The sequence below is a fragment of the Taeniopygia guttata genome, chromosome 4, assembly GCF_048771995.1.
Source record: "Taeniopygia guttata chromosome 4, bTaeGut7.mat, whole genome shotgun sequence".
Classification (NCBI taxonomy): Eukaryota; Metazoa; Chordata; class Aves; order Passeriformes; family Estrildidae; genus Taeniopygia; species Taeniopygia guttata.
The window spans coordinates 1985677-2005340 of record NC_133028.1 but is presented as its reverse complement, the minus strand read 5'-3'; the positions used below and the strand labels follow the sequence as shown (position 1 = coordinate 2005340).

Sequence of the window (19664 nt, the reverse complement as noted above, 5' to 3'; positions counted from 1 at the left end):
GATGGGGTCTCTGTACTGGGATGAGGGCCATGGGGGTCCCTGAACTGGGATGGGGTCCCTGTACTGGGATGGGGTCCCTGTACTGGGATGAAAATCCCGTACTGGGATGAGGATCCTGTACTGGGATGGGGTCCCATACTGGGATGGGGGTCCCATACTGGGATGACAATCCCCCTGGACCCGGTGGTGGCAGCGGGTGGCTCTTGGGGACATTGCCAGGTCGGTGTCTGGCCCGGCCCGTCCCCACACGGCGCCGGTCCCAAAACCTCTCCCGTCGTTCCCTTATTTGGGCACCGCCGCTGGAAAATCCCAAATCCCCGGGGAGGGAAAAAATGCTGCAAAATGGGACATTGGGCGCGGCGACACGGCCAGCCCGGCGTGTGGCGGGCGTGTCACCCTGTCCTCGTGTCACCGCTGTCACCGCTGTCACTGCTGTCACCGCTGTCACCGCTGTCACCGCTGTCACCTCTGTCACTGGTGTCACCGGTGTTACTTTTTACTGGTGTCACTCTCACTGGTGCCACTGGTTTTACTGGTTTTGCTGGTACTTCTGGTGTCACTGCTGTCACTGCTGTCACTGCTGTCGCGGCTGTCACCGGTGTTACTTTTTACTGGTGTCACTCTCACTGGTGACACTGGTTTTACTGGTTTTGCTGGTACTTCTGGTGTCACTGTTGTCACCGCTGTCACCGCTGTCACCGCTGTCACTGCTGTCACTGCTGTCACCGCTGTCACCGCTGTCACCGGTGTTACTTTTTACTGGTGTCACTCTCACTGGTGACACTGGTTTTACTGGTTTTGCTGGTACTTCTGATGTCACTGCTGTCGCTGCTGTCACCGTAGTCACAGCTGTCACTGCTGTCACTGCTGTCACAGCTGTCACCGCTGTCACTGCTGTCACTGCTGTCGCGGCTCTCACCGCTGTCACTGGTGTCACCGGTTTTACTTTTTACTGGTGTCACTCTCACTGGTGCCACTGGTTTTACTGGTTTTGCTGGTTCTTCTGGTGTCACTGCTGTCACCGCTGTCACTGCTGTCACCGCTGTCACTGGTGTCACCGCTGTTACTTTTTACTGGTGTCACTCTTACTGGTGCCACTGGTTTTACTGGTTTTGCTGGTACTTCTGGTGTCACCGCTGTCACTGCTGTCACTGCTGTCACTGCTGTCACCGCTGTCACCGCTGTCCTCGTGTCACCGCTGTCACTGCTGTCACTGCTATCGCTATTGGCGCTATTGTCGCTATTGTCGCTATTGTCGCTATTGTCGCGCCTATCGCGACATCGCCCCGCCCACATGGGCGTGGCATATTATATGGGTGTGTCCATGACCCCGCCCAGTGGGCGTGGCCCGGCGCGCGCCGGTGGGCGTGGCCCGGCGCCGTCACGTGGCGGCGCGGCGCCCCCTGGCGGCGCTCCTTTGTCCGCGCGCGGGGCGGGGCGGGGCGGTGGGCGTGGCCAGGCGGGCGGCGCCGCGCGGGATTGGCGGGGCGGGGCGGGGCGGGGCGGGGCGTGCCGCGAAGGCGCGCGCTGATTGGCTGCGGGGCGGGGCGGGGCGGGGCGGGGGTCGGTAACGGGCCGGGACCGGGGCCGGGACCGGGACCGGGCGGGGGGCGCTGAGCGGGGCCGCGCCGCTGCCCCCCGCGCCCCCATGGACCCCGACGTGGATTACGAGCGGCCCAACGTCGAGACCATCAAGTGCGTCGTGGTGGGTGACAACGCCGTGGGCAAAACGCGACTGATCTGCGCCCGGGCATGCAACGCCACGCTGAGCCAGTACCGGCTGCTGGCCACACACGTGCCCACCGTGTGGGCCATCGACCAGTACCGTGTCTGCCAGGAGGTGAGGTCCCGGGACACCCCCCGGCACGGCGGGACACCGAGCGGGAGAGCAGCGGGAGGGGCGTTACCGGGGGACACCGGGCACCGGGCATCGCCGGGCACTGAGGGGCACCGGGGCGTGGGGGGGGGACAACAGGGGGTACCGAGCACCGGGGAGCAGCCGGTACCGCAAGGGACACCGAGGGGGGAAGCGGGGAGGGGTAGCGTGGTGGTCCCGGTGGTTCCGGGCAGTCGGTGATGGTGCCGTTCCCGGTGCCGTTCCCGGTACCGACAGGTGCTGGAGCGCTCCCGGGATGTGGTGGACGAGGTCAGCGTCTCCCTGCGCCTTTGGGACACCTTTGGGGACCACCATAAAGACCGACGCTTTGCTTATGGCAGGTGGGACCGGAACCCCGCCCCGTACCACCGGCACCCCCGAAACCCCCACCGGCACCCCGAAACCCCCACCGGCACCCCCGTGGCTCCCCGGTTGTAAACAGCCGGTCCCCGTGGCCGCTGGCACGTCCGGGGCTCTTATCGCCGCCGCCCCGCGTCAGCCCCGCTAATCTCCCCGGTACCGGGATGGGTGGGGAACCCCCCGGTACCGGGATGGGTGGGGAGGCCGTGTCCCCACGGCTCGTGGTGGCCCCGGGGCTGGCCGGGGGCCCCGGGGGGGCCGGTGGCGGCTATCTTGGTCTGGGACACGGGCCCGGTTCCAACGGCGCCTCCCGGTCACGTCCCGTCCCGGCACGGACTAAAAACAACCCGGGCCCGGGGCCACGCGGCTGCTGCGGGGACTTGGGGGTGCTGGCACCCACTGCGTGTCCCTGGTGCCACCCCCCATGTCCCCTTGGCACCTTACACCCCCTGAGCCACGGCTGGGGTGGCACCGGGGGTGGCACCGGGGACAGCAGGCGGCTGGCACCCACCCAAGTCCCCCCGTGGGTGCTCAGGAGGGTGGGACCACCACGCTGGTGACACGAGTGGGGCAGCCCACGACCTGTGGGGTCCCTCCTGTCCCCGTGTCCCAGAGGTCACGGAGTTCCCATGGGAATCCCACAGATCAGGAGCCTCAGGACCCCCCTGAGAGCCCCAAAACCATGGGAACCATGGTTTTGGGGCTCTCAGGGGGTCCTGAGGCTCCTGGGGGGTCCCAAGGTGGGGACAGTGACCTGAGGTGGGGCTGGAGATGGGTGTCACCTGAGCAGGGCGCGTTTGGGGACAGCGCTGTCCTCCTCACAGGTCGGACGTGGTGGTGCTCTGCTTCTCGCTGGCGAACCCCAACTCTCTGAGGCACGTCAAGACCATGTGGTACCCCGAAATCAAACACTTCTGCCCCCGTACCCCCATCGTGCTGGTGGGCTGCCAGCTGGACCTGCGCTACGCCGACCTGGACGCCGTCAACCGAGCGCGACGACCCCTGGCCAAGTGAGCCACCAAAGTGTCACCCCCCTCCCCATCCCCACGAGGACAGGGACACCTCAATGTGTCATCACCCCAATCCTATTGAAATGGGGACATTTCCTTGTGCTGCTTGAGGAACCCCCAGTTTTGTCACCACAGTGTTAGGATGTGGCATTTCCCCACAGAATGGGGTCCCCATGTGGGTCAGGGTCTTCTGACAGCATTTATGGGGTGGAATCTCTGCCCTGATCAGCGCTCCTGGGGTGGGGTCTCCTCAAAAATGAAGGGTCACCCTCCCAGCACCCCGTGGGATGGCGATGAGACCTCCCAGCACGTTTGGGAGGCCTCATGGACAACACCCCATCCATGTCCCCCCAGGCCCATCAAACCCTCGGACATCCTGCCACCGGAGAGGGGACACGAGGTGGCCCAGGAACTGGGGATGCCCTACTACGAGACCAGCGTGGTGGCCCAGTTTGGGGTGAAGGACGTGTTCGACAACGCCATCCGCGCCGCGCTGGTGTCCCGCCGCCACCTGCAGTTCTGGAAGTCCCACCTGCGCAAGATGCAGCGCCCGCTGCTGCAGGCGCCCTTCCTGCCCCCCAAACCGCCCCCACCCCTCATCCAGGTGCCCGAGGCGCCCCCCGGGCTGGGCGGGGGTCCGGCCGCGCTGTTCCAAGCGCCGCTCTGCGCCGACGTCGTCTTCCAGCTGCACGGCGGCCATCGCGTCTTCGCCCACCGCGTCTTCCTGGCCACCGCCTGCTCGCGCTTCTACGATCTCTTCACGACGGAAATGCCCCCCGAGACACTCAGCCAAGGGGATGGGGACACCCGTGACCTGTCATCGTGGGGCCGTGGCTTCCTGAGCCTGCGCTGGGAGGCGGTGGCCGACCCGGTGGCGGGGCGGGAGCGGCGGATGGCGGTGGTGGCCATGGATGGCGGCGTGAGGCCGGAGCCGCTCCGCGCCGTGCTGGAATATCTGTACACCGGGAAGTTGGAGCGGCACCATGGTGACCTGAGGCAGGTGGGCGCCGTGGCGGAGCTGCTGGAGGTGTTCGACCTGCGCATGATGGTGGCCAACGAGCTCAACCAGGAGAGCTTCATGAACCAGGAGATCACCAAGGCCTTCCACGTGCGCCGCGCCAACCGCGTCAAGGAGTGCCTGGCCAAGGGGGTCTTTGCAGGTATGGGGAGCTGTGGGGACAGGAGGGTCACTGTTGTCACCTCCTGATGGTGGCAGCTTCTGGTGGTGGCGGTGTGGTCATGGGGTAGTGGTCAGGCTGAACCTCTCCCGCCGCTGAGGTGTTTGGAGTCTGGGGTCTTGTCCTGGTCGGTCATGGAGGTGCTGCTGGGGTGGTGGCAGTTCTGGGCTGTGGTGGCCAAGGCAGTGGTGTCCCCATGGAAGGGATTCTTGTCCCCACAGCAGAGGTGTCCCCATGGAAGGGGTGTCCAAGGGGTGGCTGTCCCCAAATCAGAGGTGTCCCCATGGAAGGGGTGTCCAAGGGATTCTTGTCCCCAAGGCAGTGATGTCCCCATGGAAGGGGTGGCTGTCCCCAAATCAGAGGTGTCGCCATGGAAAGGGGTGTCCAAGGGATTCTTGTCCCCAGGGCAGAGGTGTCCCCATGGAAGGGGTGTCCAAGGAGTAGCTGTCCCCAAGGCAGTGGTGTCCCCATGGAAGGGGTGTCCAAGGGGTGGCTGTCCCCAAGGCAGTGGTGTCCCCATGGAAGGGGTGTCCAAGGGATTCTTGTCCCCAAAGCAGTGGTGCTCAAGGGGTGGCTGTCCCTGGTCTCCTGTGTCCAAGGAGTGGCTGTCCCCAGGCTGGGGAGGACAAGGGGTACCTGAGGGGTGGCTGTCCCCACCCTGAGCTGTCCCCTGTCCCCAGACGTGGTGTTCCGCGTGGACGACGGGGCGGTGCCGGCGCACAAGCCGCTGCTCATCGCCGGCTGCGACTGGATGCGGGCCATGTTCCGAGGGGGCTTCCGCGAGAGCTACGCCGGCGAGGTGGGCACCAGGAGGGCACCAGGAGGGCACCTGTGGCTCTGTGGGGCAGGGTGGGCATCGCTGCTTGGGGTCAGGGAGCAGCTCAGACCCCCTGACCCGGACACACGCGTGTCTTACTTCCAGAGGAGAAAGCTGAGAGCTGTCCTGGGTTGTGGGGGCTATTCCATGGCTGTGCCAGCTCAGGCACTGCCAGGAGGGTCCCTTTTTCCCCCAGCCCTATTTGGGGGGGCTCTGAATCCCCCCCAAACCCCCCTGATCCTACAGGTGTCCCTGCCCGGCACCAACTGCGCCTGCCTGCGCGCCGTCCTGGATTTCCTCTACACGGGGGTCTTCACCCCCACGCCCGACCTGGACGCCATGGAGCTGCTCATCCTCACGGACCGGCTGTGCCTGCCGCGGCTGCAGGCGCTCACCGGTGAGCCCCCCCCGGTTTCCCCGGTATCCCCTCCCGGTATCCCCTCCCGGTATCCCCCCGCAGCCCTGACGTCACCTGCCAATACCCTGCCGGTGCCGCGGGGACGGATCGATCAATTGATTGATCGTCCCAGTGCTTTATGTAAGCACGGGGAGGGGTCCCGCTGGTCTCAGGGAGGGGACACATCCCCGCTGTGTGACCCCCCCAACCCCGTGAACCCCCGTGTCCCCCCTCTCCCAGAGCAATACGCCGTGGATGAGCTGCTGCGAGCCTTCGTGCAGCGCGTGGAGATCGATGAGCAGGTCATCATCTACCTGGAGATGACGCAGGTATGGGGGGCTGGAGAAGGGGGATAGGGGGGCACACAGACTGCTAGATGATGGGGTGACCACCCCCCAAAAATCCCCGCCACCCCCAGTTCCACAACGCCCATCAGCTGGCCGCGTGGTGCCTGCACTACATCTGCACCAACTACAACCGCGTGTGCCGCCGCTTCCCCCGCGAGATGAAGTTCATGTCCCCAGGTGGGTACTGGGGGACACTGGGGGGACACGGGGAGGGGGGTGTCGTGTCACCCAAGCCGTGCCCTGAGCCCTGAGGTGTCCCCACAGAGAACCAGGCGCACTTCGAGCGGCACCGCTGGCCCCCGGTGTGGTACCTGAAGGAGGAGGATCTGTACCTGCGCTCCAAGAAGGAGCGGGAGCGTGAGGAGCAGCTCCAGCGCAAGCAGCACCCCCGCAGCAAGTGGTGCTTCTGGAGACCCTCGCCCCCCGTGGCCTGAGAGGGGTGGGGGGCTCGGGGAGGGACCCCCGTGTGGGGCTGGGAGCCCCTGTGCTGAGCAGGGAGTTCGGCCCCGGTATCCCCGTGTGTAGGATTGGGGGGCTCAGCTGGGCTGGGGGTCCCTGTGGTGAGTTGGGGCTCGGGGCTGGGGGGCTTGGCTGGGTTGGGGGTCTCTGTGCTGGCCCCGGGACCCCACACTTGACTGGGGGGCTCAGCTGGGCTGGGGGTCCCTGTGGGGAGTGGGGGCTTGGGGTTTTTATAAAGGGCTGGGGGGCTCAGCTGGGCTGGGGGTCCCTGTGTGGGGTGGGGGGCTTGGGCCCAGGGCTCCCATGAAGGGCTTGGGGGGGGTCCCTGTGGTGGGCTGAGGGGCTCAGGACCCCCACCCTCAGCTCCAGGGGTCCCACACTGAACAGAGGGGTCAGACTCTGGGACCCCCCCCACCACTGAACCAGGGGGCTTGGCCAGGGTGGGGGTCTCCAAGGGCTTGTTTACCCCCCCACCCTGGCTGTTTACAGGCTCTGCCGGGTCGTAGCCCCCCACCCCGGTCCCACCGTGCCTTTCCCCGGTGGGGAGGGGGTCGTGCTGAGCCCCCTCCCCCCGGCAGGGTGCTACCTCTGACCGAGCAGTATTTGGGGCTGGGGGTGTGCGGGGGCTCTGCCGCTCCCCTTTTCTTTTTGGGGGGGGTTCCCACCCTCGTGGGGCTCTCTGGTGCTGTTTTTCTCTCCCCCCCCTCCCCCACCGTGGGGCGGGGGGGGCCAAGCTGTGAGCAGGGCGGGGTGGGTGGGGGGTGGGCGTGGGGAGGGGGTCCCTGGGTGCTCATCTCTGTGCCTTGGCCGGGACACAGCCCGGGGTGGGGGGGTCATTGTCCCTGTCCCGGGCTGTGCCATTGTCGCTTGTCCCGGGATGTGTCCCCACCCCGGGCTGAACTGCACAACCGTTTTTACACTTTTTTACCCCAGGAGCACAGCGGGACCCCCCCAGGCCTCGGGGTCCCCCCTCCCGCACCTCAGCAGCGGCTGTTTTAACCTTTAATAAAGCTTTTTGTAACGGAGCTGGACTCTGCTGAGCCCCCCGACCCTGCTGAGCCCCCCGACCCTGCTGAGCCCCCCAACAGGCGAGCCCTGCCCCCCGGGAAGGAGTGACACGGGGGGGCTTCACTGGGGTGTATTTATTGGGGGGTGGGGACACGAGTGGGACCTAAAGGGTGGGAGGGGGAGATCCCTGTCACGGCAGGAGGGGAGGGGTGGGGGGTTCCCCCACATCAGGGCCCCCCATTCCCCCCTCCAGCCTCGCAGGGCCCTGGGAGCAGAGCCTGGGGTCACCTCATCTCCCATGGGGGGGTCAGGGACAGTCAGGGGGGGCTGGAGGGGACCTGGGGATGTCCCTGGGGTCCCGCTGCAGCTGCTGCTGCTGTTTCCAGCCCCGCAGCACAGCTGGGGCCTCAAACATCTGGCCAGCGGCCATGGGAGTGCAGCATCCCGCGGGGATTTGGGGTCTGGAGGGGGTCGGGGGCAGGACCCCCCCATGTCCCCCTTTTTTCCCCTCCCCGGTAGCCGCGGCTGGCAGACGCTGGGGCTCTCCCGGCCGGAGCAGCCGGTAGCACAGGTTTGCCGGGATCCTCCCGTCTGAACCGGGCCCGTTCCCAGCCACGCCACCCTCCGGGAAGGGCGGCAGCCACGGGAGGATCCCGGAGCCGGTGGCAGCCACGGGAGGATCCCCTCGGGGATGCTGGAGCAGCTCCCAACCCTCGGGAAGGCTTCGGGCAGCATTCCCGGTGTCAGCCCCGGCTCAGGCGGGGCCGTAGCAGAGGATCTCGCTCAGGTCGTAGCCGGTGACAGCGAAGGTGTCCCCGGCGGGGTCGCAGAAACGAGCGCCACAAACCTGCGTGTCCGTCACGCACTCGGCGTGGCAGTGCTGCACCTGCCGGGGACAGCGATTCCAGCAGCTCCCAGCGCCACCTCCCTGTCCCCAAGTCCCCAAGTCCCCGTGGCTCCAAGTCCCGTGGCTCCTTGTCCCTTTGTCCCCAAGCCCGGACTCACCTCGATGTCATCCGTGTCCGGGTCCCTGCTGAGCTTCCAGACGTGGACAAAGGAATCCTCTGCACCCGACAGCAGCTGCGAGGGGACAGGGGGGACCGTGGGGACACCACGGAGCTGGCAGGGGGGACCGTGGGGACACCACGGAGCTGGCAGGGCCATTGGCAGGATGGGACACCGGGGTGGGATTTCAGTTGGAATGCCAGGTGGGATGCCAGGATGGGATTTCAGGTTGGAATACCAGGCTGGGATTTCAGGTTGGAATTCAGGGTGGGATGCCAGGATGGGATTTCAGGTTGGGATTCAAGGTGGGATGCCAGGATGGAATGTCAGGTTGAGATTTCAGGTTGGAATTCAAGGTGGGATGTCAGGGTGGGATGCCAGGCTGGGATTCCAGGTTGGGATTTCAGGTTGGAATGCCAGGTTGGGTTTCAGGTTGGAATTCAAGGTGGGATGCCAGGATGGGATTTCAGGTTGGGCTTTCAGGTTGGAGTGCCAGGTGGGATGCCAGGCTGAGATTTCAGGTTGGGATTTCAGGTTGGAGTGCCAGGTTGGGATACTGGGGTGGGGATGGCAGATTGGAATGCCAGAGTGGGATGCAGGTTGGGATTTCAGGTTGGAATGTCAGGTTGGGATTTTAGGTTGGAATATCAGGCTGGGTTTCAGGTTGGAATTCAAGGTGGGATGCCAGGATGGGATTTCAGGTTGGAATGCCAGGTTGGAATGCCAGGTGGGATGTCAGGGTGGGATGCAGGTTGGGATTTTAGGTTGGGATTTCAGGTTGGAATGACAGGTTGGAATGTCAGGGGCTGGGTTTCAGGTTGGAATTCAAGGTGGGATGCCAGGCTGAGGTTTCAGGTTGGGATTTTAGGTTGGAATGCCAGGTAGGATGTCAGGATGGAATTCCAGGTTGGGATTTCAGGCTGGAATGCCAGGTGGGATGTCAGGGTGGGATGCCAGGCTGGGATTTCAGGTTGGAATTCAGGGTGGGATGCCAGGATGGGATTTCAGGTTGGAATGTCAGGTTGGAATGCCAGGTTGGGATACTGGGGTGGGGATGGCAGATTGGAATGGCAGAGTAGGATGCAGGTTGGGATTTCAGGTTGGAATGCCAGGTCGGGATTTCAGGTTGGAATGGCAGGTGGGATGTTAGGGTGGGATGCAGGTTGGGATTTTAGGTTGGAATGCCAGGTTGGGATTTTAGGTTGGAATGGCAGGTAGGATGTCAGGGTGGGATGTCAGGTTGGGGTTTCAGGTTGGAATTCAAGGTGGGATGTCAGGGTGAGATTTCAGGTTGGGATTTCAGGTTGGAATGTCAGGTTGGGATTTTAGGTTGGGATGTCAGGATGGAATTCCAGGTTGGGATTTCAGGCTGCAATGCCAGGTGGGATGCCAGGTAGGATGTCAGGTTGGAATACCAGGTTGGGATTTCAGGTTGGAATTCAAGGTGGGATGTCAGGATGGAATTCCAGGTTGGGATTTCAGGCTGGAATGCCAGGTAGGATGTCAGGATGGAATTCCAGGTTGAAATGCCAGGTGGATTTCAGGTTGGGATACTGGTCAGGACGTCAGCGTGGGACGCTGAGTGCGATGCCAGATGTGACACCAGGGGTGACCCCAGGTGTGACCCCAGGTGTGACCCCAGGTGTGACACCAGGTGTGACACCAGGTGTGACACCAGGTGTGACACCAGGTGTGACCCCAGGTGTGACTCCAGGTGTGACCCCAGGTGTGACCCCAGGTGTGACACCAGGTGTGACCCCAGGTGTGACCCCAGGTGTGACACCAGGTGTGACACCAGGTGTGACACCAGGGGTGACCCCTGTCCCCTGGGTACCTTGCCGGTGAGCGGTGCCAGGTCCAGCGCGTAGATCCAGCGGGCGTGGGCGCTCACCTGGGCACGGATCTGCCCCGACCCCGCTTCCCACAGCCGGATCTGCCCGTTCCCGTAGCCCGCAGCCACGACCCCGTTCCACAGCGCCACCGAGGAGCAGGTGCAGCTGGACACAGGGCCACGTGTCACCACCTCAGCGGTGTCCCCTCCCTCGTGTCCAACACGAGGGGCTCACCCAGATCCCGGGATCTTCCCCAGCAGGGTGAACTCCTCCCCGCTGCTCCACAGGCAGAGGGTCCCGGAGTCATCGGCTGTCACCAGGTCCCCAGCCCCGTCCTGTGGGGAGAGATGGCACTTGTCCCCAGCTCTGGGCACTGTCCCCAGCTCTGGGATGGCACCGGGCACAGTCCCACGGGCACCAGGACAAGCTGGAACAGCTCCTGGAGCGCTGACGGGTCCCGGCCGGAGCGGGTTGGAACTCGTCTCTGCCCACGCTGCCACGCCAGGGTGGATTTCGAGGAAGAACAGGGCACCCCTCCCTCCCTGAGGATCCCCAGCTCCTGGGAATGTCCCAGTGCAGCCCAGGAAACCCTCGGAGCAAAGCCCAGGGGGTGTGTGAGGGGACAGGCGGCAGCGGGAAGTGCCACCACAGCTCCGTGTCCCCACGGTGACACGGCAGCTCGGGAATGGGATGTGGGGGATGAATTCCTTGGGGATCCCAGAGCAAGGGAAGCTCAGTGACTCATCAGGGAAAGTGCTGAGTGGGAGGAAAGCGGCTGGTGAGTCTGCAGGGACCTGCCCTGTGAGCTCCCAGCGCCTAAGGTGGTTCCAGGAGAGATGGGAGGAATTTGGGACAAAGGATGGCGTGACAGGACACAGGAGAAGGGGAGATTTGGGTGGGATTTTGGCTGCCCAGAGAAGCTGAGGCTGCTCCTGGATCCCTGGAAGTGTCCAAGGCCAGGATGGAGCTACCTGGGATAGCAGAAGGATCCCTGTGGGACTGATGAGATTTGGGGCATCCCTCTCCCCCCATACCGGGGCCTGGCCCTGCTCGGCCGCGATGTCGGTGACGGGATCCCGGTGCTGCTCCAGGACCTGGCTCAGCGTCACGTTGGTCCCTTTTGGGGGGATGTCAAAGACCAGCACGGCCCCAAAGGATGTCCCTGTGGGGTCAGGGGGTCAGCAGGGCTGGGGCAGCCCACGCCAGCCCCCTGCCCACGCCCTGGGCTCACCCACGCAGATGAAGCGGCCGCCGGCTGCAGCGATGCCCCGGGCGAACACAGAATGGGCTGGAAGGGAACAGATTTGTGTCACCCCCGTTCCTGTCCCGGGGGTGACACCCCTGTCCTGGCACAGGGTTGGGTCTGTCATGTGAAGATATCGAGGAGTTGGTGTCCAGGGGCTGGGAAAAGGGGCTCAGGGGTGTGGGAAATGGATTTGTAGGAAGATTTTTCACGTTGGACAAATGGGGACCTTGTGGCTCCCTGGCAGGAGGGTGTGACAATCACACATCCTCTGGACAGAGAGTGACACAGCTTTCCCAGGATTTTCCTGGGAAGCTGTGACAAAGCTCAGAGAAAAGGAGAAACAATTTTTGTCTTCACTTGCTGCACCTGTTACAGAGATTTGGTTACCAAAAAGTGATTTCTTAGTGATAGTGCTTAGATTTTTCAAAGACTGTATCACACTGTCTATTAAAGTGTAGTTAGTATAATATAGTATAGTGCAATAAAACAATTAATCAACCTGCTGCAATCATAGAATCAATGCTAATTATTACCCAGTGGGGACCCCACTAGGACAGGAGAGGACAGCCAGGGAACAGGGGACAGGATGAGAGCTGTGCCAGGGGAGGTTTAGTTTGAATATTGGCAAAATTCCTCCCTGGAAAGGCTGGAATTTCCATCCCTGGGGGGGATTTACCAGTGGAGACCCCTACAAGGACAGGAGGGGACAGCCAGGGAACAAGGGACAAGATGAGAGCTGTGCCAGGGGAGGTTTAGTTTGAATATTGGCAAAATTGACAAAATTCCTTCCTGGAAAAGGCTGGAATTTCCATCCCTGGGTGGGGATTGACCAGTAGGGACTCCCACTAGGACAGGAAGGGACAGCCAGGGAACAAGGGACAGGATGAGAGCTGTGCCAGGGGAGGTTTAGCTTGGACATTGGCAAAATTCCTTCCTGGAAAAAGCTGGAATTTCCATCCCTGGGGGGGACTGAGCAGCCCTGTGCCCGTGGCACTTGGGGACACGGGCAGTGGTGGCCTGGGGGACTCACCTGGTGGCATCTCCGGGACGTCCAGCGCGTGCCAGAACACCATGGTGGAGCCGTCAGCCTCGTACATCTGCACGGAGGGACAGGTTGGGACATCTGGGGGTGACAAGGGGACCCCCCAATGTCCCCCCAGTGTCCCCCAGGTCTCACCTGGACCCCACGTTGGGATGTGAGCACCAGCAGCACCCGCGATGGGAGCTCGCACCACGCGGCCTGTGAGGGACACAGCGGGGGGACACAGCGGGGGGACACTGAGGGACCCCCCAAAATCTCCCACCGACCCCACCTCCTGTGGGTCTGCTCCTGGGGGAACCCCAAAATCCCTTCCTGAAGCTTCTCAAACCCTCCCTGTGGGGTTTCTCCAACTCTTAGCCCCGAACAGGAGGTCCCAAATCTCCTCCTGGATCAGGGACACCCAAATCTCCTCCTGGAACCCCCCCAATCCCCTCCTGGAACCCCAAATCCCCTCCTGGAACCCCCCAATCCCCTCCTGGAACCCCAAATCCCCTCCTGGAGCCCCAAATCTCCTCCTGGAGCCCCCCAAAATCCAAACCCTGGAACAGGAGCCCCCCCAAACCCCTCCTGGAGCCCCCCAAACCAATCCTGGAACCCCAAATCCCTTCCTGGAACCCCCCAAACTCCACACCCTGGAACAAGAGCCCCCCAAATCCCTTCTGGAGGCCCCCAGACCAATCCTGGAGCCCCCAAATCTCCTCCTGGAACACCCCAAACTCCAACCCCTGGAACAGGAGCCCCCCAGTCTCCCCCTGGAACCCCCCAATCCCCTCCTGGAGCCCCCAAATCCCCTCCTGGAACACCCCAAACTCCAAACCCTGGAACAGGAGCCCCCCAAATCCCTTCTGGAGGCCCCCAAACCAATCCTGGAGCCCCCAAATCCCCTCCTGGAGCCCCCAAATCTCCTCCTGGAGCCCCCCCAAAATCCAAACCCTGGAACAGGAGCCCCCCCAGTTTCCTCCTGAAGCACCCCAAACTCCTACCCCTGGAACAGGAGCCCCCCAATCCCCTCCTGGAACCCCAAATCCCCTCCTGGAGCCCCCAGACCCCTCTCCCCTGCCCTGCTCTGCCCCAGGTGTGTTTGATGTTCCCTCAGCTCGGTCCTTGCTGGCCTCCAGGACCCCCCCAAATTCCTACAGACCCCTCAGGGGGCTCCCCCAGTGCCAGGGAGGTGCCAGGGCTGTGTCCCACAACCCTGCCCAGTGCCAGGGAGGTGCCAGGGCCGTGTCCCACCCCCTGCCCGGTGCCAGGGCCATGTCCCATCCCCTGCCCTGGTGCCAGGGAGGTGCCAGGGCCGTGTCCCACCCCCTGCCTGGTGCCAGGGCTTTGTCCCCCCACCTTGCCCAGTGCCAGGGAGGTGCCAGGGCTGTGTCCCCATCCCTTCCCAGTGCCAGGGATGTACCAGGGAGGTGCCAGGGCCATGTCCCACCCCCTGCCCAGTGCCAGAGCCGTGTCCCACCCCCTGCCCAGTGCCTGGGCCATGTACCCCCACCCTGCCCAGTGCCAGGGAGGTGCCAGGGATGTGCCAGGGAGGTGCCAGGGCTGTGTCCCCCACCTTGCCCGGTGCCAGGGCCATGTCCCATCCCCTGCCCAGTGCCAGAGCTGTGTCCTACGCCCTGCCCTGTGCCAGGGATGTGCCAGGGATGTGCCAGTGATGTGCCAGGGCCATGTCCCACCCCCTGCCCAGTGCCAGGGAGGTGCCAGGGCTGTGTCCCCAACCCTTCCCAGTGCCAGGGCCATGTCCTACATCCCTGCCCTGTGCCAGGGATGTGCCAGGGATGTGCCATGGAGGTGCCAGGGCCATGTCCCACATCCCTGTCCGGTGCCAGGGAGGTGCCAGGGGTGTGTCCCACATCCCTGCCCGGTGCCAGGGAGGTGCCAGGGCCGTGTCCCACCCCCTGCCCCGTGCCAGGGCCATGTCCCATCCCCTGCCCAGTGCCAGGGAGGTGCCAGGGCCATGTCCCACATCCCTGCCCAGTGCCAGGGCTGTGTCCCACCCCCTGCCCTGTGCCAGGGAGGTGCCAGGGCCGTGTCCCACCCCCTGCCCAGTGCCAGAGCCATGTCCCCAGCCGTGCCCAGTGCCAGTGCTGTGTTCCACCCCCTACCCGCTGCCAGCAGGACCCTGCCCAGCCTCTCCCCACCCCTCACCTGTGTCAGCAGCGGGGTGCTGAGGGCAGAGCCCCCTCCCCGTGCCTGCAGCTGCCGGGGGTGCCCCTCGGTGCCCAGCAGGCTGAGGGTGGTGCCGTGCACGGTGCCAAAGGCCGGGGCCCGGCCCGGAGGGCACAGCACGGCCAGGTTGTTGTACAGGGCCGAGCTGCTGCTGCGCAGGGCCAGGCAGCGCCCCCGCCGGTACCGCCTGGGCGGGCACAGCCACGGGCTGGGCCGGCTCCCGGGGGGCATTTACGGGGGGCTCGGGGAGATTTGGGGGGGCTGGAGGGGATCTGAGGGGCTGGGGTGGGTCTGGAGGGAGAGTGGGGGGCAGGTCCAGGGGGCTGGAGCGGATCTGAGGGGGTGGGGTGGGTCTGGAGGGATAGGAGCAGATCCAGGGGGGGCTGGGGAAGATTTTGGGGGGGCTGGGGAAGATTTGGGGGGGGCCTGGGGAAGATTTTGGGGGGGCTGGAGTGGATCTGAGGGAGTGGGATGGGTCTGGAGAAGGATGGGGGCAGATTCAGGGGGCTGGGGAAGATTTTGGGGGGGCTGGAGCAGATCTGAGGGGGTGGGGTGGGTCTGGAGAGGGTGTGGGGGAATTCTCAGGGGGTTGGGGGAGATTTTGGGGGGGCTGGAGTGGATCTGAGGGCGTGGGGTGGGTCTGGAGAGGGAGTGGGGGGCAGGTCCAGGGGGTTGAGGAAGATTTTGGGGGGGCTGGAGGGGATCTGAGGGTATGGGGTGGGTCTGGAGAGGGTTTGGGGGAATTTCCAGGGGGTCAGGGAAGATTTTGGGGGGGCTGGAGTGGATCTAAGGGGGTGGGGTGGGTCTGGAGAGGATTTGGGGGAATTCTCAGGGGGTTGGGGGAGATTTTGGGGGGCCTGGTGCGGATCTGAGGGGGTGAGGTGGGTCTGGAGAGGGATGGGGGCAGATTCAGGGGGCTGGGGAAGATTTTGGGGGGGCTGGAGCAGATCTGAGGGGATGGGGTGGGTCTGGAGAGGGATAGGAGCAAATCCAGGGGGCTGGGCAAGATTTTGGGGGGGCTGGATCGGATCTAGGGGGGTGGGGTGGGTCTGGAGAAGGATGGGGGCAGATCCAGGGGGGGCTGGGGAAGATTTTGGGGGGGCTGGAGTGGATCTGAGGGGGTGGGGTGGGTCTGGAGAGGGAGTGGGGCGCAGCTCCAAGGGGCTCCCCTCAGCGCCCCCCAATTCCCCTCAGCGCCCCCAATTCCCCTCAGCGCCCCCAATTCCCCTCAGCGCCCCCAATTCCCCTCAGCGCCCCCCGGTTCCCCTCAGCGCCCCCCAATTCCCCTCACTGACCCCCAATTCCCCTCAGTACCCCCCAATTCCCCTCACTGACCCCCAATTCCCCTCAGTGCCCCCAATTCCCCTCAGCGCCCCCAATTCCCCTCAGTGCCCCCAATTCCCCTCACTGCCCCCCAATTCCCCTCAGTGCCCCCCCAATTCCCCTCAGCGCCCCCCAATTCCCCTCAGCGCCCCCCAATTCCCGGTTTTCCCCCCCCCTCACCCGGTGCTCGCCGCCGCCATGGAGACGCGTCGCGGCGTGATGACGCAATCGAGGGCGACGCGCGGTGATGACGTCACGTTGCCATGGAACCCGCGACGCCAAAAGGGGCGGAATGGCCGAGGTGGGACTGGGAGCACTGGGAGGGACTGGGAGGGACTGGGAGGGACTGGGAGGCGGCAGAGCGGGGCAAAGGGGGCGGGAGCTGGCTGGGAGGAGCTGGGGGGTGTACTGGGATATACTGGGATGAGCTGGGATGGACTGGGCTATACTGGGATGTACTGGGATCAGCTGGGGGGCCATGCTGGGGTGGGCTGGGCTATACTGGGATGCACCGGGATGGACTGGGCTATACTGGGATGAGCTGGGGGGCCCTGCTAGGGTGGGCTGGGAGGTACTGGGCTATACTGGGACGTACTGGGCTATACTGGAGTGTACTGAGATGCACTGGGATACACTGGGATGTACTGGGGGGCCCTGCTGGGGTGGCCTGGGCTATACTGGGATGCACCGGGATGAGCTGGGATGGACTGGGCTATACTGGGATGAGCTGGGGGGCCATGCTGGGGTGGGCTGGGCTATACTGGGATGCACCGGGATGGACTGGGCTATACTGGAATATACTGGGGAGCAATGCTGGGGTGGGCTGGGCTATACTGGGATGCACCAGGATGAGGTGGGATGGACTGGGCTATACTGGGATGAGCTGGGGGGCCCTGCTGGAGTGGCCTGGGCTGTACTGGGATGCACCGGGGTGAGGTGGGATGGACTGGTCTATACTGGGATGTACTGGGGAGCCATGTTGGGGTGGGCTGGGATGTACTGGGCTATACTGGGATGTACTGGGATGTACTGGACTATACTGAGGAACCACGCTGAGGTGGGCTGGGATGTACTGTGCTATACTGGAGTGTACTGAGTTGCACTGGGATACACTGGGATGTACTGGGATGAGCAGAGGGGCCACGCTGGGCTGCATGGCAGTGTACTGGTCTATACTGGGAGCTGTGACCATCCCTATCCCTGAGCAGAAATCAAAACCCCGCGGGGGCAGCACCACCAGATCCACGCAGGACAAACCACGAGCGGGCGGCCGAGCCCAGCGCCGCCTGTCCAAAACCCCCAAAACCCCCAAAACCCCCCAAACCCCCGTCCCGACCCCGGAGGCCGAATCCCCATCCCGGGAGCCGCTGGATGTGGGGCCCATCCTGGACGAGCTCCTGGAGAGGGTCTGGACTCAGTGTGCGCTGGCAGCTGCGGCTCGGCAGGTGAGAGACCCCAGCACCCCAAAGATTTGGGGAGGTTTTTGTTGGAATCTGTGGGATTGATGATCCCAAAATTGCAGAAAGTTTCTGTCTGTCAGCCCCGCTGCCAAAGCAGAAGCCATAATTGGTCTGTGCTGGTTTCAAGGTTGTTTATTCTGTTTATCTCTAACATGTTCTGCTGCCCTGCCGCAGCTCTGTCCTGCAGGGCAGCGTGTGGGGCTCTGCCCTCAGTGGGATGGTACAAACATTAAATACCACAAACTACCTGTGCTGGATTTACAATAACGTGCCAATATCTGTCACCTACGTTGGACAGTGTGTCCCCAGCCTAAACCAACAGAAAAATGCCAACACCACAGTGAAACATGGAGGGCATGAAGAAGGAGAAAAAGGACAAGGCACACCCAATTTCCTCCATCTTGTCCCCTTTGGACCCCTAATCTAGAATCCTAAAATTTTACTTTTGCACCCGTGCCACACTTAATTATTACTGATATCAAACACTCAGAGCTGGTAATTCATCCTGTGAGATTGAAAACTCCTCTCCATGGACAGAGATCACAGCCAGTGTCTCTGGGGGCTCTGTCCAGGGGGGTTCCTGACCCCTGCCAGGGTCCCAGGGCAGCCAGAGGGAAGCTCTGGGTTCCCGGAGGTTTTGTGGGTGCCACCTCAGCTCTGTGTCCCCAGCGGGTGCCCTTCACGGTGGCACGGGCGCGCGATGCCATCCTGTTTGTCGCCGAGTGGCGATTCCTGGTGAGGGACGATGGGGACCCCGAGGTCTGGAAGGAGGATGAGGAACCCCAAATCTGCCGCTTGGACTCCTGGACACCGGGAATTGTCACCGTGGCGGAGCCCTCTCTGGTTTGGGAAGAGGTGAGATGTCCCCCGACCCACCCAGAAGCCACCTGGGGGGTGTCACACTCTGTCACCCACACCGGGTCCCCTCTGTCCCCTACCAGGTCTCCTCCGAGGCTGAAATTCCCCTCGCGTGTCCCGGTGAAGTCCCCGGCGCTTCTCCCACCCGGGATGTCCCCGCGCCCCCGGAGCAGGTGAGACGTGTCCCCGTTGTCCCCGTGTCCCGACCACCCCCCCGGGCTGAACTCCGTGCCCGTGGGACCCCCGGTGTCACCCACACCGGGACACCGCCACCCACACCGGCTCCGTTCTTGGGGAGGTCAGGAGCCGCCGCCGCGCCCGTTCCTCTCCGCCACATCCGCAGCTCCTCCCGCCGTCCCGGTGCCCGTTCCACAACCACCCATCGCTGCCCGGTGCTCCGGGAAGAGCCGCCACATCTCCGGGACTCCCGGGAGAAGCCGCCGACCCCTCCGACCCCGACCGGCCGCTCCCTCGGGACCCGCAGCGCGGCCACCGGCGGAGTCCCGGTTGGTCACGGTGGCGAACGGCGACCGAGCGCCACCACCGCCGTCCTCCTCCCTTGGCGCGGCCGTGCCCAGGCTGGATGCCAGGCTGGATGCCAGGCTGGATGCCAGGCTGGATGCCAGGCTCGGTACCGCTCGCTGCGTGCTGCCGGTGGTGACGGTGGCGGACGTGAGCACCGAGCCCGAACGGGCGCGTTCAGCGGCATCACGGAGCCGGTTACTCTCCCGGGGATCCCTGCACATCATCCCGGTGCCGGTGCGGACCGGCAGGGCCGAACCGCAGCTCTGTGAGCCCTGGCTGGCCGCGGCTCGCCTGGCTCCCGGTGTCACCGTGCGCTGCGGCGGCACCGAGCGCCGCGGGCCGGTCCCGGTGGGGCACGGCGGGGACGAGCAGGGGGATGAGGCGCTGAGGAGGGCGGAGGAGGATTTAAAACCCATCTTACCCCACCCGGAGTGCCGCCTCTCGGAGTATAAAGAATCCGAGGAGGAGCTGGAAAACCCACCGGGAACGCGGCAGTTCCCGGGGCTGTTCCTCCCGGCCCCGGTACCGGCTCCGGGGAGAGCGTTGTCGCCCCGTCTGTCGCCGGTACCGGGGCTGGCACCGGGCATGGCGCTGTACGACGCTCTCGGAGCTCGGGGCTCTTCGCCAGTGCTGCTAAATAGAACAGAAGTCAATAAAAACCACTAAAATAAGTTTTTCCGAGCCGGTGGTGCCACCGGAACCGGGTCGGGGGAGCACCGGGCGCTGCGCCCACGGTGCCACCAACGTCCCCG

At 64.1% G+C, this 19664-nt stretch overlaps 3 protein-coding genes across 4 annotated transcripts; 2 read left to right on the top strand and 1 right to left on the bottom strand.

Moving 5' to 3' along the window:
* Positions 1-1566: 1566 nt before the first annotated feature.
* LOC115494853 (rho-related BTB domain-containing protein 2) lies at positions 1567-7469 on the top strand. 2 transcript variants are annotated; one of them, XM_030270455.4, is made up of 9 exons: positions 1567-1840; positions 2114-2217; positions 3061-3246; positions 3601-4406; positions 5105-5223; positions 5488-5638; positions 5879-5967; positions 6057-6162; positions 6250-7469. In XM_030270455.4, exons 1-9 carry the CDS (start codon positions 1649-1651, stop codon positions 6417-6419), a joined length of 1923 nt encoding a protein of 640 aa, XP_030126315.4. In that variant the 5' UTR covers positions 1567-1648; the 3' UTR covers positions 6420-7469. The 2 variants fall into 2 exon arrangements, with proteins under 2 accessions (XP_030126315.4, XP_030126316.4); XM_030270456.4 differs by lacking the exon at positions 2114-2217 and having other exon boundaries at positions 1776-1840.
* A 102-nt stretch (positions 7470-7571) lies between these two features.
* WDR54 (WD repeat domain 54) lies at positions 7572-16365 on the bottom strand. Its single transcript, XM_030270458.4, has 10 exons — positions 16250-16365; positions 14726-14933; positions 12713-12775; positions 12566-12632; positions 11521-11577; positions 11324-11451; positions 10524-10624; positions 10292-10454; positions 8458-8532; positions 7572-8338 (listed from the first exon to the last, which is right to left on the bottom strand). The coding sequence occupies exons 1-10, from the start codon at positions 16267-16269 to the stop codon at positions 8207-8209; spliced, it is 1014 nt and encodes a 337-aa protein (XP_030126318.2). The 5' UTR covers positions 16270-16365; the 3' UTR covers positions 7572-8206.
* C4H2orf81 (chromosome 4 C2orf81 homolog) lies at positions 16317-19583 on the top strand. Its single transcript, XM_072927800.1, has 5 exons — positions 16317-16370; positions 17278-17514; positions 17968-18384; positions 18471-18560; positions 18691-19583. Exons 1-5 carry the CDS (start codon positions 16317-16319, stop codon positions 19576-19578), a joined length of 1686 nt encoding a protein of 561 aa, XP_072783901.1. The 3' UTR covers positions 19579-19583.
* The last annotated feature ends 81 nt before the right edge of the window (positions 19584-19664 follow it).